Raw genomic sequence first — 17,641 nt, 5'->3', positions numbered from 1 at the left:
TCAAACTGACCCCGAGTGGCAGAAAGTTACGTCCTGTGACTTTAACCCCAACTCCTTCGTCTCCAGTAAAACTGACGTGGTCGTGTTAAGAACATAAAACCCTGACGTCACCAACACACTGATTCTGTTCCAGACTCACATTAAACACATTCAATATTTTCTCTCTGTGCAGAGAGAACGTGTTTATTTGTTTATTCTGTACGTGAGAGCGGCGGACTGTCCGTCCTCCCGTGTCTGTCTGTCGTCTTTACATCGAGGCCAAAGTGCAGAAGTCCGACGCCTCTGAAAACAGTCGTGTTGACAAACCCGAGCTCGTCTGTTTGGTCTGTCAACACGGACCAGGGTCAATATTTCACATAAATCTCAGAGCGCTGGACTTTCTCCTGTAATAATCCGACAATCGTGACCTCACATTCTCTGACAGACACATGAACGCCACATGAAGCGTGTGTTTGATCAGGAGTCGCTGCAGAATGTCACAACTCAGCTAACGGCGCTGTGACACGGGAAGTTCATGGTGAACTCTGCGTTCAAGATGTTTAGCTGTGGCTGCGTCGCTGCTAGGCTACAGCAACATGGACGCCGCGGAGGCTAATAGTTTAAGAAGCTCGCAGAAAAAAAAAGTCTCATTCTTATGAACTCGATTTGTCAGAATCACCGTGAACGAATTAGTTCAAACGTTCACTTGGACTAAAAGAGAAACTGATAAGAGGTCAAAGGTCACAGTGACCTCACGAGTCTGGAAATAAAAAAAATGTACACACACACCGACAGACACACACACACAACTTTGTGTTTAACCAGTTTCACGAAAAGAGAAAACGTCTGTTTCAGTTTAATCTCCTGAGTTCGGATCAAAGCTTCGTGGGTCGGACTTGAACCAAACACGTTTGACTCTGCAGACACTCAGAGAAACATCCTGAGTGTGTGTCCGTCTGATGAAACACTGATTGAGCAACGTGATCGTCCAGTGTGTGTGTGTGTGTGTGTGTGTGTGTGTGTGTGTGTGTGTGTGTGTGTAAGGGGGCCACAGTGTCGTCTTGGTCAAACAAACGAGTCTATTTATAGCAGTGGCTGGAACCTTGTGGGTCAGTCACCTGCTTCACACACACACACACACACACACACAGACACACACACAAACACACACACAGACAGACAGACACACACTTCCATTAATCATAACGTCTGACAGGTTTGTCTGATTGGTCGGTTGTGTGGAGTCGTCGAGTGTCTCAGGTTTTGTTTTCACCTCGGTCCTCTGAGGATTATAATATAGGACTCGACAGATTGGAACTTGGAAGGTGGACGATTGGACGCGGACGAGAAGAACGAAGCTCAAAATTCAGTGCGACTCTATCGTGAGACGCTCGTCTCAGAAATGGGAACCGAGCGTAAGGGGGTTCCCTGGTCATAAACGCAGGGGCAGGAAGTGAGCAGGTACAGGTGTGTGGTGAAGTAAAGACAAAGTGATTTACAGTCACGTTCACACATGTATAATAACTATAATTATAATATATATAATAATAACGACTTCAAGAGAAATGATTTGACCTCAAACCTTCACCCAGAGCTGCAGGTTTCCTGTGACCCACGTCCATCGTATTGGTTTAGATCAGCGTCAGCAGCATCTCGGCTTTAACCCGGAATCATATACAGACGAGAGCTCAGGACAGGAAGTCTGTGATGCTCAGATTTATTCAGGGTTGAGGGTCACAACACAAAGTACGAGCGAGACGCTAAACTTCTGAACACAGGAAAACAAACAGATGAATTATAACATTTAAATACATCTACACGCTTATTTATGTGTAAGTTTGGTTGAGTCGTCAAACCTCCTCAGCTCTTAGCTTCTATACAACAAGAAGATAATCTCTAGTTGGATCGACTAATTGTGCGTAAAAGTACAAAAATAACAATCGAGAAATCAAAGAAAACAACATCACGGCTGCACTGATCAATCATCTGGTTCAATCCTCGTGTTTTCACGTAGTTTCAGATTCAGATTTCTGCTTTGACTCTGGATTAATATCAGTGTTCGACCACATGTTTGTGTCAGTTTGTGTTAATGAGCGGATTCAGAAAACACGGCTCCGTAGTTTTAATGGTCAAACTGGATTTAGTGAATCAACGTTGAGGAAACATTAACGATTGTTTGACAGAAACAATGAGGTCACAGATAAAAACTCCGTCACTACTGTAAAAATACTGTGATCAGTGCAGCCCTGAAATTTAAACTCCGTGTACTTCAGTCCTACATCTCCCACAATGCATTTCACACCTCCGCCAGTCACGGATGTGTCAAATTAAAGATGGAGGAAGCAGGTTGGTGACGTCCGAGCAGTGATTGGCTCCCGTCTCTGATGTCACGTCCTGTCGTCTGATGTCACAGTCCTCCTCCTCTTCTCCGTCCGTTCACTCCAACACCATCTTCTGGGTCTCGTACATCTTCCCCACAGAGACCTACAGAGACACAGAGATGTCCTGAGGGTGGCGCTAGAGGACTGTGGTGTGAGTTACATGTCCAGAGACTCTCGTCACTGTGTTGAGTCAATATTTGCTCTGTCGTCAAATGAAAGAACCAATTACAGGCAAGTGAGACGCAGCTGCACTGTGTGTTCAGGCCACAGTCCAGAACACACACACACACACACACACACACACACACACACACACACACACACACACACACACACACACACACACACACTTTGTGTTCAACACGTGTTAAGAACAGTTTGTGTATCTGCAGGACGTCAGGATGTGTGTGTGTTGTTTGTGTGTGTGTGTGTGTGTGTTGTTTGTGTGTGTGTGTTATTCAGCTGACTCAGGCTCCTGCAGTAAACTGGTGCTAGTGTGTTTTTAAATTAGGTCATATCACTGCTTCACCACCAGGAGGCACAATCTGCTCACAAACAACTGATTCTCTCTCTCTCTCTCTCTCTCTCTCTCTCTCTCTCTCTCTCATTCCTCCATCAGAGAAGACCCTCTCTCACCTCTGTGTGTGTGTGTGTGTGTGTGTGTGTGATGTCCTGATTGGTTGGACTGTGGCGTTGGAGGGAGGCGGGTGGCTCTGGACCAATCAGCTGTGAGGAGGCTCGGCCCTCATGTAAATTGCTGCGGCTGTGGCTGATAACAAAGGGATGGCCTCTCTCTCTCTCATATATAGTCTACCTCACTCTACCGCTCTTCATACAGTCCATCGCTCTCTCTTTTTTTGTCCAGCCCACTTAACCTCCCTCTCTCTCGCTCTCTCTCGTGCAGTCAGTCTACCTCATTCTCTCTCTCTCATATAGCCTACCTCGTTCTCTCTCTCTCTCTCTCATATAGCCTACCTCGTTCTCTCTCTCTCATATAGCCTACCTCGTTCTCTCTCTCTCTCATATAGTCTACCTCGTTCTCTCTCTCTCTCATATAGTCTACCTCGTTCTCTCTCTCTCTCTCATATAGTCTACCTCGTTCTCTCTCTCTCTCTCATATAGTCTACCTCGTTCTCTCTCTCTCTCTCATATAGTCTACCTCGTTCTCTCTCTCTCTCATATAGTCTACCTCGTTCTCTCTCTCTCTCTCATATAGTCTACCTCGTTCTCTCTCTCTCTCATATAGCCTACCTCGTTCTCTCTCTCTCTCTCATATAGTCTACCTCGTTCTCTCTCTCTCTCTCATATAGTCTACCTCGTTCTCTCTCTCTCTCTCATATAGTCTACCTCGTTCTCTCTCTCTCTCATATAGTCTACCTCGTTCTCTCTCTCTCTCTCATATAGTCTACCTCGTTCTCTCTCTCTCTCATATAGTCTACCTCGTTCTCTCTCTCTCTCTCATATAGTCTACCTCGTTCTCTCTCTCTCTCTCATATAGTCTACCTCGTTCTCTCTCTCTCTCTCATATAGTCTACCTCGTTCTCTCTCTCTCTCTCATATAGTCTACCTCGTTCTCTCTCTCTCTCATATAGTCTACCTCGTTCTCTCTCTCTCTCTCATATAGTCTACCTCGTTCTCTCTCTCTCTCTCATATAGTCTACCTCGTTCTCTCTCTCTCTCATATAGTCTACCTCGTTCTCTCTCTCTCTCTCATATAGTCTACCTCGTTCTCTCTCTCTCTCTCATATAGTCTACCTCGTACACTTCATCAATGCTGGAGAGTAAAGTACATGTACTCGGATACATGTGGAAATACTTGACACTACGACAGTTCATTGACCTGACGACGTCACTTTTCAGAACAAGATTGAACAGAAAACTGATATTTCATAAAAATATGAGATTCAACTGTTTGTTTAATTTGTATTAAATGAATGTGTTAATGATTAAAACTCGTATGTAGGAGTTCATGTATCTCGCCGGCTGCTAGCTGAAGTATCTGAGGTCTATTTCTCAAGGTCTCTATTTTAACACTAAGTGGGCCGGTGTCTGCACCAACACAAGTATTTTGGATGTTGTACCGACTTCTTCCACTGTGGGCGGATGACAAACCAGTGAAAGTAGCTGCTAATTCTGGTGAAAACCGTCCACAGCAGCGTGCAGTTAAAAAAGAGACGCTGCGCCGAACAGCAGGAGACAGTAGAAATCGAAGCTAAAGAGCCGTTGAAAGTGGGAGGAAAGAGATGAAGCGACGCAGGGAGACCTGGAGGAGGCCAGCAGAGCGGCACAGACAAAGAAAATGAGGTTTTCTCCTGTGAGCGCCAGAAAAGAGGGGAAGAGGGATTAAAAGACACGGGGTCGGACGTCAGGCTGTTGTCAAGCTGGAATTCATCGAGGCCTTTGAGTGCGTGAGCGAGAGGAGGAGGCCGGGGATGGAGAGCCAGGGAAGCAGGAGGATGAGAGGTGCTCAGGTAGATAATACACAGGGCATAAGGAGCTCCGCACCATTACAGACTTTCCATTTGTCAGGAGATGAGAGGCGAGCAGTCGGCGGAGGAAACACATTCAACCGTCTGACGACTGAATCCACCGCTGAGTGTTTAGTCCTGAATGTCAGGCAGCAGCGAGACGGAAAAAACAAGATGAAGAACCCTCCAAACGTTTCATTCACGTAAACGACGTTCGACTCCGGAGTCGTTCAGCCACAATCTCCCTGAACAGCTCGATTTGATGTTTTAATCAGCGTCAGGTTGTTCAGTTTTTAGTTTCTACACTCGTCCTCCGGGTCGTTCCTCTAAATCATGATCCTTCAAGACTTTTGGCAAAGTGCGACACATGTGAGAGATTTAACGGAGGACAGGACGAGCGCTGAGGTGGAAACCTATGAAATGAAGGTGTGTGAACTGTCACCACTGACATTATAAAAAGTCAACAGGTAAGAAGCGTTTACGTCCTGAGACTGAGACAGTTTGTTCACTCAGACAAATGTCAGACGAGATGAAGAAATAAAAGCAGTTAACCTGATATTTACACACAAACACACGGTGAACGTCTCCGTCAGCATCGACCACAAATACAAGTGAAGATGAAAAGTCAGAAGAAAAAAAAAACCACTCGAGTTCATTTGTGTGTGAAAAGTTGATGCAAAGTTTAGCGGCGGCGGCGTAGAGGCAAAGCTAAGTGTCATCACTGCAGAGGACGACAGGAAGAACAGCGAGCGAGCGAGAAGAGAGAGCAACAGAATTAACTGTTGTGTCTTGAATGGAGGTGAAACTTCTCTAGAAATATAAACTATACATCACTTTCATCTGTCTCTCCGTCTCGTCTCTCGCTGGGACCTTTTAGGTGTTTTATCACAAACTCTGTTGCCTGAAGCTCCAAACAAGAAACAGACGGTTTACTGAGTTCAGCTCTTTTCTTTTAAAACCTTTTATTTCTCCAGAGAAGTCAGACCGAGCTGCACTCACTGACTGGGTGTTACAGTTTAGGCCATGACACGCTCAGACAACAGGAACCCGACGCTGGGCCGACATTACACCGTCATTAAGAATCAGTTCTCATTTCAAAATGATGTTTTAAACTAAATCAATCCAACTCCTGAATTTGTCTCAACAGACTTTAGACTTCCTCCAAAAGACGAACACCGAAGGGTTTTCTCTCTCTCATGTCTTTACGTTGCCGTCATGGCTTCTTCAAATTCTGACACACAAACAGCTGATCTGCTGCCATGTCCCTGATCACCACAGGGATTCTGCATCTTGCTCAAGGACACTTCAGCAGGGTGGGGGTAGCGTTATGAAGGTCGGTGTCTCTGCATCTTAAGCGTCCCGCTGCTTTGATTCATGCTAATCCAGCAATTACTTCTCTCCGTTCTCATTCTTCCCCTTAACCTCCCGTATCTCCCTCGTTTGTCCCTCCCTGCCTCCCTTAATTTGTCCTCTGCTTTCCTGCTGAGTGTTTGTGCATGAAGGAGCCTCGGCGGCGGCCTCCGCTGTCAAACTCTCTTTCAATCTTTTCTACCTCGTCCTCCAGCTTCTTCCTGTGTGTGTGTGTGTGTGTGTGTGTGTGTGTGTGTGTGTGTGTTGCTGGAGTATTTGAACGTCCCTGTGAAACGTCCTGTGTGTGTTTTCTAAAGTGCCAGCGTCTCCTCTGGCTTTGACTCCTCATTAATTATTCATGCGTGTTGTGTTCAGGAGCACTACGGGACGTTTTCAACGCTGTGTCTCTCTCACTGCAGTCATCACTTCTGCTTTTCATTTCTTCTCATACAGACAAGACGAGAACAACATGAATGTTGTCAGTGATTCACTCTGGTCCTTTGGTTTGTTTGTTTGTCAGCAGGATTAAGAAAAAAGAACTCAGTGGATTCCTAAATTCAGCCTTTTCAGACACGACCTCTGGAAAACGTCCTGACGTCAAAGGAGAAAAACTTTCCATCAGGTGACACTAAACAATTAAGTTGAGATGTGATTTTATTTCCTACATTCACCAAAGTTTTTTTACCTCTAACCGATCAAATCCCTATTTTAAATGTTTTCGTCGGCTGCTGATACTTCACTTCTCTGCTCTTATTTCCTCTCCCTCTCTCCTTATTGTTTCAGTCTGGCTGAGATTTAAGAATCTTTATTGGCATCGCTGTCAAAAGTCGTTGCTGCCAAAGCACCGTACAAGTCTATTAATATGAGAACAGTAGAGAATATTGATCTATCCTTCTCTTTGTCTCTCTTTCACCTCCTCTGTTCACACATCTCTCAGTTCAGAGTCAATTTAAATTCAAAATCTGGGTCGCACCAGACAGCCAAAAAAAAAAAAGTCCCTGGTGACACATCACAGACAAAGTGAGAATAGGAACGCTAAAAAAACACTAATCTCTGATTCCAGCAGGAAAACAAAAATTATACAAACGTCTTTTATCAAAGTGGAATAAAGTAGAATCTATTTATTAATTCAAAGAAATATAGTTTTTTACAAAGACTTGATCAGAGTGAGATAACACCAGCATGAAGTATCAGTACATGTAGTACTGATGCATACTTTACTCTTTTACCTCAACACATTTATGTTACAGCTAAAAATCCAATCAATGAATCATGTATAACTTTGACAGTAAACTCATACACACAATTTTTCTGGACCTTCACTTTAAGCTGCTTTCTATGTGAAAGGGTCTTAAGACATTCGAAGCAGCGGGACTTTATACGGCGACTGCTAAAGAACGTGTTCGCACATCGTTAACGTTTCATGTCCACACTCTGCTATGTATCGTATCTGGACGGTTTTCATGACAGCATTTTAATTTCCAATGACCCTGAGATATAAAAACACGAGTGGAGACACAGTCAGTCAGTGACAATCTGCTGCAGAGACACCACCGCCCTCCATCTACATGTCCTGAGTGTTTACTGCTTCCACTGAGAAGAGATCCTGACACACACACACACACACACACACACATACACACACACACACATTTTGTACAGTACTGCAATAGGAGCCTCCCTCTGCTCTCCCTGTTGTGTGTGTGTGTGTGTGTATGAGCGCCAGACATCTTAGAAAGGGACCAATGGGACGTCTTCATTTACACATCCCTCTTACTGTTACTGTGTGTGTGTGTGTGTGTGTGTGTGTGTGTGTGTGTGTGTGTGACCTTGGAAATCCCCTTCACTTAGGCCCCACCCACCAGCCTTAACGAGCTTGTTTGACCGTCTCTTGTCTTGTTAATTGGCTACAACGGCTCTAAAAGAAAAATAGTCCCCACCTGCTTCACAGGCTCGCAGCCAATCACGTGCCGGCACTTAAGACCAGGCCCCGCCCCCTCATGGTGCAGTTTAAGAGTAATTAAAACGTGACTGAGCGGTGGTGGAGTCACGCCCACATGGAAATAAACTGAGAACAGTAGAACAGACGAGCAGCTTCCGTTTCTAAACGTTAAATCTTTTCACTCTGAGCGAAGGCTAATTAGGGAGCGAAGGAAGACTGTGCTCACATATCAGAGAAATCCTGCAGAGTGTGTGTGTGTGTGTGTGTGCCTGTGTGTGTGTGTGTGTGAGTGGGGAGTTCCCTCCCTGGCAGCCAGACTCTGCTGTGATCTCCCGTTTCAGTCCGTCGCACCAAGAGACGGAGAGAGGAGGCAGAGAAGATGAAAAGGAGGAGGAAGAGGAGAAGAAGGAATCACGGAGGACAGCTGGTTATAAATTGCAAGAGCTGTTACGCTTCCATTGTTACGTTTGCTCTTTCTGCAATTTCTCATTCTCGCCCCACAGACACGATTTATTCCTGATTTTTCTTTTCCTCTCTTACATCAGGAGTTGACAGACGACAGGAAACATCACGTGTGTCCACGTGAGCGATGCCTCACACAGGAAAGAGATCAGGCCTGACACCAGTTTCTGTTTCGGTTCCCAGTTTGTAAAACACCAGGATTCATTTGTGGAGACATGTTCTGCTCATATTCAGGTTCTTCATTTGAATTTCTGTCCAATGTTTCTTTTAACGATTTAACGAATAATTCACATTGAAAATTGAGCCACAGTGAATAAGAACGTTCGGAGGGTTCCTCTAGAACAGAAGCCCTCAGATCTCTGTCCACTCATTAAGACAAAACCATCACTGTTATCAAGTTAAATCCTAAACACAGCAGCTCAAACCACCTCCTGCTGCTCAGGGACCAGCAAACACCTGGACCTCCCCAACAGGTTTGAGGTCTCAGTATCGCAGAGGACGGACAGAGACGAGGAAACACTCGTCCTCTCACACACACATCAATACGGCCGAGCTGAGGAAAATGAGAAGCAGTGATTTTGAGCGAAGGGAATCGATTGACTGGTTGGCAATCTGCTGGAGGAGAACGAGTGAAAGAAACTGAGCGAGTGACTCATAAAGAGCGGAGAGGAGCGAGTCCTTCAGTCAGTTATGAAACAACAGTCCACTTCAGACTAATGGAAGACACCGATCCACATGTGGCTGAGTACCAGCTCCACTGCTGAGGCTTCACACTTATTCTGGATCCATCCACTGCTCGTTTGTTCCAACAGTCAATAATAACGACACTGAATAATAACTGTCGGCAGAAGCAGCAGGACTTATTGTTTTTTTACAGAACGACCAACTGTCGTCTCCTCGGGCAGAGCAGGTCTGAACCCGGGCGGAGGTTTGGGCTGATGGATGCACAAACAAAGTGTCTGACACTGGAGACGTCTTCTCTCCTGTGGCCAGAGACGGCTTCCGTGATTTTCCCCGAACGTGAGTCAAATACAAAAGCCAAATCGCCTCTATCGACCCCTGGTGGCTGGCTGCAGTACATGTATATACGTATAGCATGTCAAATCATCATAGCTGCGTCGCTGTCACTTCCTAAGGTTCATTTACTGCTCAATGTTACGAACGTTCATTAACTATAGAGGCTTTCGTCTGCAATTCATCTAGTCCATATTTGTCCATGTCTCCTGAGAGCTTAAGGATACAGATGAAACGGAGCGGTGCCACTTGAGATCCAGGGGAGGGCAGGTTAGCCGGTAATTCAGGTGAGATGCTCATTTCCACAGCGGCAGAACTTTATGAGGAGAGACGTGCAGCGCTGATAAGATGGAGTAAAGAAAAACATCATTGTTTGGACGTAGCCAAAGAGCGTGGGAGTAAAACTACAGCAGCGATTCAGGTGAACTCCTGAGAGCAGATCGTCTCTTCTGTCCTCCCTCTTGTATTTTGACAAGTTGACCTAAACTTCGCAGCTACAGACTCTGAGATGAAGAGCGTCTGTGAAACCTCTTCAGATCAGAAAACACTCATTAGGATCTTTTTCCTTTCACCTCCTCCTCCCCTCTCACTGGGTGTCCTCCTCCTCCTCCTCCTCCTCCTCCTCTTTGCCAGTTTCTAACTTTTGTCCTTGCGTCACATTGCCTTCTCCAGTCAATGAATTTCATCATGCAGAGGCTGTGTGTGTGTCTGTCTGTGTGTCTGTGTGCGTGCAGAGGAGGCCTGAGGATCATTATTGCATCAGACCTAGATTTCTAAGAATAGAAGAAAAACCGACAAATGAAGTTCACTGAGTATTGAAGCTGGTGATCCATGGACGCTGCAGAGTTTAGGTATTCAACATAAAACCAAACACTAACTACTTGTATCAGCGAAGCAGTCTGGTGAAAACACGATTTCCACCACTCCCACGTTACATCAGCAGGACACATAATAAACAATTATTCTGAATTACTGTCAAAGTGCAAACATTCTCTGAAATCCTGAAGCAACAGACTGACACAGTCCACAGAGATGTTTTTGAAACTGTACATTTCTTTTCCTCTCAAAGAGCAATCAGTGTTTATGTGAAATCTATTCAGCCTCTCGACAGAGTGATTCATGTTGTGAGCAGTCGTACGCAGCACCCAGAAGGACTGAAGGGCCTGCCAACAGTCAGCACTAATGGGATATGTTGCTGAATTACAACCCGAAAACGTCTCTATTACTTTCTAGTTTGAGTTTTACATCAGGTTTCTTAATTAGACTGAGAGCAAATTGTCTTTAGTAATGTTTCTTGATGATTTGACAAAATAAAGGTGGTATTTCCAGGCTGGATGGGAGGCGTCGTCCCTCCAGTGAGTTCTGGGTCGACCCCCCAGTCTCTCTGTTGGAACGCAGAACGCCTGGTAAACTGACAGCTCCTCCCTGCGGCTCGGTTCCCTCCTCACGCCACACAGACCTGCCTGCCCCTCTCTCGCTTCACTGTCCAGGCCGAAGACGTGGACAAGTGGGTCTTCTGAATCGAAGCTGTAAATGATTCACGGTTGTAACACAGCGAGATTATAACAAACTAAAAAAAAAAAACTTCTTGCAGTTTGTCAGGTCGATACCTACGAACCACAGGCGATCTGGATCCTCATAAACCTACTGGAGCAAAGGGCTCCGCACGACATGCTGCTGTAATAATGGTGTTGTCTAACGCCAGCTATTTTCAAAGACTGAGCAGCTGTGCAGCTTCTGAGGGGAGCAGGGGATGGTGGGTTGAATTTTTGAGGGCTTCAGTCGTCAGAAATCAATACTCCAGACTTCAGTGCTCCGATGTGTGTGGGGTTGGTGATGATGGGAAGGCCAAGAGAGACCAGGAGAGATGAGAGGGGAGAAAAAGATCAGATGTTCCAGAGTACACTTCTCTTAGACTCTGTTCTCCTGCTGCAGAAGAGATATTTTGGATTTCACTTTTATGATTCCTTTCAACACTTGTTCAGAAATTAACTCGTTTCTGAGCAAAGCAACGCCCCAAAACCAACAGACCTCAAATATAACGTTCTTCAGATTACATCGTTTAAAAGTTCTGTTCTCTGTCAGGCTTTAAACACCTGTTTCACTTGATGCCTGTGCTGCTGTTTGCAGGTCTACAAGTCAATGAGAGTACCGATGATACCAACCCAGCACTGTCTTTGTTTCAGCTGACGTTCACCTGGACCTGTGCTCCTGCTGCTGCCTCCTCTCCTGCCTCAGTATAATATTTTATGAGTCAGAGGAGGAGGAGGAGGACAGGAAGTAAAAAAGCTGTCACGCTTTAATCCACCTGAACAGCTCACTCCCCTCTTTCATAGCCTGTTTTACAGTATGATGTCAGATACAGTAGATGTGTGTGGCCGTGTGTGTGACGGTCTAAAGCTCCGTAAAGCTACCAGCACTCCTGAGGCAGTCAGGTGTAGAAGCTGCAGTGAGGGCGTGGGATTTCTGAGGGAGGAGGGCTGGATGGAGGGAGGAGGGCTGGATGGAGGGAGGAGGGCTGGGGGATTTTCTGCAGTTTGAAAGATGGAGGAGGAGCAGGAGAAGAAAAGGGGAGGAGAAACAAAAGGAATGACAGCAGCCAGGAAAAGAGCAGGAGGTGATGGCATCATCGTATTTCTCCGTTCAGCTCCTGTCTGCTTCAGGCGTTCCTAAAATCTCTGGTTTCCCCAAACTGAGCAGAAGCCGAGCTGAAACCGAGTCAGAGAAGAGAACAGGTTTGTCTCCCGTGTCGGCGAGCGCTTCATCGGGTGGTTGTTTGGTCGTAGCTGCAGTTATTTAATGCGGTGGAGAGACTCTTTACTGTCACATTGTGAAGTCTCAGTAACAGCTGAGCAGAAAACAGCGACCTGTCATCATTTACAAAGATATGTTCAGAAAACGTAATAACTCAACAGTCACCTGAGAACTGTAGATTATATTTTCACACTGTCACCACAGTGGGTTTGTTTCTCTGAAGCCGGACTCAGAGGAATTAGAATTAGCTGGTGTAGATTTATGGCGTCACAACAAACCCGATACCAACATATTTCAAGTATGAGTTACATCATTATGTCCAACGTCCATTGTTTATGAAAATCCATAAATCTGCCAATAAATGATAGAAACAAAAACAAATCTTCATAAGTGCAACATCAAACCTGTCGGCAGAATGAAGTGGGAACATTTATATGTGTTTCTGCTGGAAGGAGCTGCAGAATGATTAAGAGTTAAAGTTACAGTCTTAACCAAACAGCAGATGTTATTTATACCCAGGCGTAAATAAAGATGGACGACATCACGGCTCCAAAAAGGGGTGTTGATCTCCCCCTGGTGGCTGCTGGGACACGGATCACACCACGGCCGACGACAAAACTGTTTCGACAGGTGAATCCCACAGAGCCTCGAGTTGTTTCCCCTCAACATGTCACTGCCCCCCCCCCCCCGACATGACAGGCTTAACTCAGAGCCCGATGTGGCATTTAATCTCAATTGAGCCATGATGGCCGGAGGCTGTGTGACATTAAGCAGCAGTAATGGGTGAGAGAGACACACACACACACACACACACACACACACACACACACACACACACACACACACACACACACACACACACACACACACACACACACACAATAACATTAACAAGTCCTACGAATAAAGTATTTCTCTTTCTTTCAGTGTTTGTTTGTCCACTAAGTCTGCGTCCACCTTTTACTACGACTCTGTCTCATCCTCCTCTGTTCCTTCTCTCATTCACATTTATACAAGCCTTTACTTTCCCCCCCTCATTACACACACACACAAACTTTCTCCTGCACCAATGGAGGCAGCTCTGCAGCTGCAATCCATCATGTTTACTCCCTAACTAACTTACAAAGACACACACACACACACACACTCACTCACAGTTTACATGCAGGCATAGAGACACAATTAAGAATAAACTGAACTTTTTAGCTCACACAGTCAGTGATGCAGAGACACGAGCACACTCAGCGGGCAGCAGATAAATTCATACACCCACACACTGTATGAACGCGAAGAAGAGATTACAGAGAGAAGCAGCTCGAGACCAAGACGTAGATCTGGGCCGTGTCTCAATTCAGAGGTTGCATCTTTCAGGGGCCGCATTTGAAGACTGATGGTGCGACTAGACTGTCTCATTACTAAGGCCCCTTCAGATGTGAATGAAAAATGTGTCCTTTCACCCCCGAGCAACGAAGGCTCCGACGGGTGGATCCCTCTCAGGCCAACCGACAAAGGTTTTCTTAAAAGAATATCTGCAGCAGTGTGGACAAGGACTTAAACTTTCACGCCCTGTCCAACCACAGCTCTGTTGCTAGGCGACAGCGGTGAGGGCGAAACAAGCTAGAGACGCAAATCACGGAAATCCTCCGCAGACCGGACAGCCTCTCATCGGTTTGGCCTGAGCAGAACTGGGACACAGCTGTAGACTCTTCTCAGCTTTGAGTGGTAAAGGTTCTTTGGTTGCAGTATTGTGGTGGTCACACTATATCATGGGGCTGTGTGTGTGTGTGTGTGTGTGTGTGTGTGTGTGTGTGTGTGTGTGTGTGTGTGTGTGTGTGTGTGTGTGTGTGCTTCCTGTACTACTGCAGCTGCTATGTAACAAGGTCCATGTTGATTCTCTGATGCATGAATCCGTGAGTGTGGGTGAGATGCGGAGTCGTGAACAGAGCGCAGCCTCCGCAGCTCATCTGAACCACACTCATGTCGTGTCGACTGTTTCCTTCTTAAACTGCGCCGACCTCGCCGCTCCCCCACGGGTCAGACCGAGGTCGGACCACGTTCACAGCTCGAACAAACCACTGCAGTCTTTTCTGTTCTGCACCCAGGTGCAAACACAGAGTTCAAACAAGTGCACCATGGGAGGAAATGACCCAGAGGCTGATCAGACAGACGAGGGCTGAACAACGTGAGGAAGAGGAGAGCGAGGATGAGGAGGAAGGAGAGGGAGGCAGCAGAAGAATCATCGGATGCAACACAGGCTTATAAACTAAACTGTTTCTTCTTCACAGATCAAACTTAAACCAGACCGGACTCCGACTCAGTGTTGCCTCTTGAGGCATGTCGTGGTATCACAAGACACCTCACAGCTCGCTGGTCATTTACGACTTCAACACATTTCTGTTTGTTCACAATCTTATTTTTTAACGAGTATCGTCCCTTTGATGACAGGAAACATTAATTCAGTTTCTTTGTCTGATTATTGTTTGGTTTTATTTCATCTTCTCCTTCGTTTTGATCCGAGTGTATTATTTAGAAAAGTGCTGCATAAACATGACGACGCTTCCATCTGTTATTTTCATTTCAGTGTCAGTATGTAAATTCCATCATTAAATTTGACTCCACTAAACTCAACAGTCGACTGACAGTGTTCTGCTAACATGGAAGAATATACGAGTGTGTGAGTTGCATTAACAAACCTACGTGACTCATAAATCCTCACTGATATAACACACACACACACACACACACACACACACACACACACACACACACACACACACACACACACACACAATCAAGTGTGTGTTTGAGAAGAAAGGCTGTAAGGGGTTAACCCTAACCCTGACAATCCTCCGGTGGGATTGGCCGAGAAGCTGCTGATGCATTATGGGAACAAAGTGACCGACAGTGAGGTCATTAGACCAGAGCACCCACGGTAATGACGGTGTGTGTGTGTGTGTGTGTGTACGACAGGTGGTCAGTTAGTAAACAGCTGTTCATCTGCATTCTAGTCAACCTGGTTAACCTGAGTCTACAGACTGTGTGTGTGTGTGTGTGTGTGTGTGTGTGTGTGTGTGTGTGTGTGTGTGTGTGAGAGACCTGTCTCTGTATCACAGCCACTGTCCGCTGTCCCTCCTCCATCAGTCGAGCCACAGTTTTTGGATCGTCTACTTTCCTGTTGGCCCTGAAGGCATCACGCACCCTCCGCAGTGCATAGGTCCTGTAACACAAACACTTTGGTTTCATTCAGTCCATTAACAGTCAAGAACAAGAAGACAGGAGATGACAAAGACGACAAATATGTGCAATGGAGACACACAAACGACCAAACACAGGTTTACACAAGAAAAACCCACAATCCTCATCAACAGGACAGAAATAAACCTCGAGGTCTGTGAAACAACCAGTGAGGTCACTAATGAATGAGCTCGTTTCAGAAACGTTAAAGAGCTGAAAGCAGATCTGTGATTATTTCACATCCAGGCGACCAACAGATACAAACACAACATGGAGGATATGACGCCGCTGACAGCTGACCGAGGGTTTGACATCTTATGAATCATTGACATTTAACTGACTTGGACATTTGTGTCCTCACATACAGCCTCTGTATGTCTGGACTTCACTGTGGGTCTGAAAACAGCTAAAACTGTCTTCTGTGTAAATTGTGTAAGAGTAAAGTGAAGTCCTACTGTGATAAAAGAAAGAAGTTTGAAGGATGTTTAACTTTGGCTTAAATGTGGTTCAGAGCCTGAGACATTCCCTCGTGGACACATTGTATTTCTGTGCAGATAAATGTGAGTTATTCTCTTGTTGTGCACCAGCACCGAGCAGCTGGTGTGAATCTAAACGTGGGCGCTAGAAATCTGCCAAACCGGACCTCAGTAACCTCAGACACACACACACAGTGTTTCTGTTGTGTGTGTTGCAGCCTCGATGACACAATCTGAATAATGAACTACAGATGAGGGAGCAGATCAGAACAGACAAATTGGAAACGCTCAAATATTTTCTGGCAGGAGCAGCTGAAGTGAAAAAGATGATTGGTTTAATGTTCAGCTCTTCCTCTTGATGGACTTGGGCCTCGTTACAGCTGGCAGCTCCTCCGATGTGAGCGAACGACAATGCCGACCTTGGGAAGTTAAGCCGCATCACGGCAAAGACATTCGTCTTCTCTGTCCGTCTTCTGAGCTCTTTGAAGACTTAAGAGTGAAGCAGTAAAAATGTGATGCGTTCGATTTACATGATGTGGTTAAATACGATGGTCGTCACGAGGACATGACGGAGCGACAGGGAAACTGGTTGGATGGATGGATGGAGCTCAGGGACGAACAAGACTAAGATTGAGATTAAAACACTAATAAACACGCTGCAGTGATTTCATTATCAAAGTGTCTGACAAGGAACAGTCTGTCAGAAGATTATAATCTAACTGTTCCTTATTTATTCTGGCAAACAGTGCTGTGCTTCTTCAGCTAACTCATATTTATATTAGTCCTGCTTCTTCTCAAAGTATTTCTCTTTCTTCCACTGAGCGCTGTGTGTCACTTCAGAGGGAATTCTCTCCTCTGATCTTTGGAAGAAGAGGAGGAGACGAGGGAAGGAGGAGAAGGGAAGGAAGAGAGAGGAGATTTCCACATTTACTTATTCATCAGAAGCTTTTGTCAACACACACACACACACACACACACACACACACACACACACACACACACACACACACACACACACACACACACACACACACACACACACACACACACACACACACACACACGGGACAGTTATTTTAGGTGGAGAAAAAGAAAGAGACAGAATTAGGCTCACATGAAGACCAAAGAAAAAACCCTGACTCAGTTTGTTGTTGTTTGTTGTCGTTTTCCTGTGCGGAGCGATGACCTAATTCTGACAGAGCTCTTCCTCCTCCTCACACCTGAGGGTTTGTGCCCTGCAGGCTTTTTTCATGCTTTTAAAAGGATTTTTTTTTTAAGGCAGCTCAGGGAAGAAATGTGCAGAAGACGACAACTGTCGTGGTTTCTCATTTCTCAAAGTCAAAATTAAGACGAGTCTAAAGATTCATGCTGCCTTTATGTAAAACAAGAGACGCGTCTGTTTCAAATGAAGTGAGGATGCATCCTTCTGTTTGCACTCTGCATTCATCTTGTCTGTGTTTGTACAGGACTTCTAAAAACATATATGGATGAAACAGGAAATCATGGCGGGGGGGCAGTGACGCCACAGTTCAACTGAGATGACCTGAGGACACGAGAAGAAATACCAACAATGTGGAAACT

The 17,641-nt window shown here is 45.6% G+C and overlaps 1 protein-coding gene across 1 annotated transcript in view; it reads right to left on the bottom strand.

The window, feature by feature from the left end:
* Window positions 1–1,680: 1,680 nt before the first annotated feature.
* The window catches only part of lyrm4 (LYR motif containing 4), a 19,765-nt gene continuing 3,804 nt past the window's right edge, over window positions 1,681–17,641 (bottom strand). Inside the window, exons 2-3 of the mRNA XM_069512381.1 lie at window positions 15,447–15,567; window positions 1,681–2,463 (exon numbers count right to left, since the gene is read on the bottom strand). Coding sequence (XP_069368482.1) covers window positions 2,416–2,463; window positions 15,447–15,567 — 169 coding nt within the window. The 3' untranslated portion in view covers window positions 1,681–2,415. The remainder of the gene's footprint in view (window positions 2,464–15,446; window positions 15,568–17,641) is intronic.

Source organism: Paralichthys olivaceus, chromosome 17, assembly GCF_024713975.1.
Source record: "Paralichthys olivaceus isolate ysfri-2021 chromosome 17, ASM2471397v2, whole genome shotgun sequence".
NCBI classification, from domain to species: domain Eukaryota; kingdom Metazoa; phylum Chordata; class Actinopteri; order Pleuronectiformes; family Paralichthyidae; genus Paralichthys; species Paralichthys olivaceus.
This window is presented reverse-complemented; position numbering and strand designations above follow the sequence as displayed.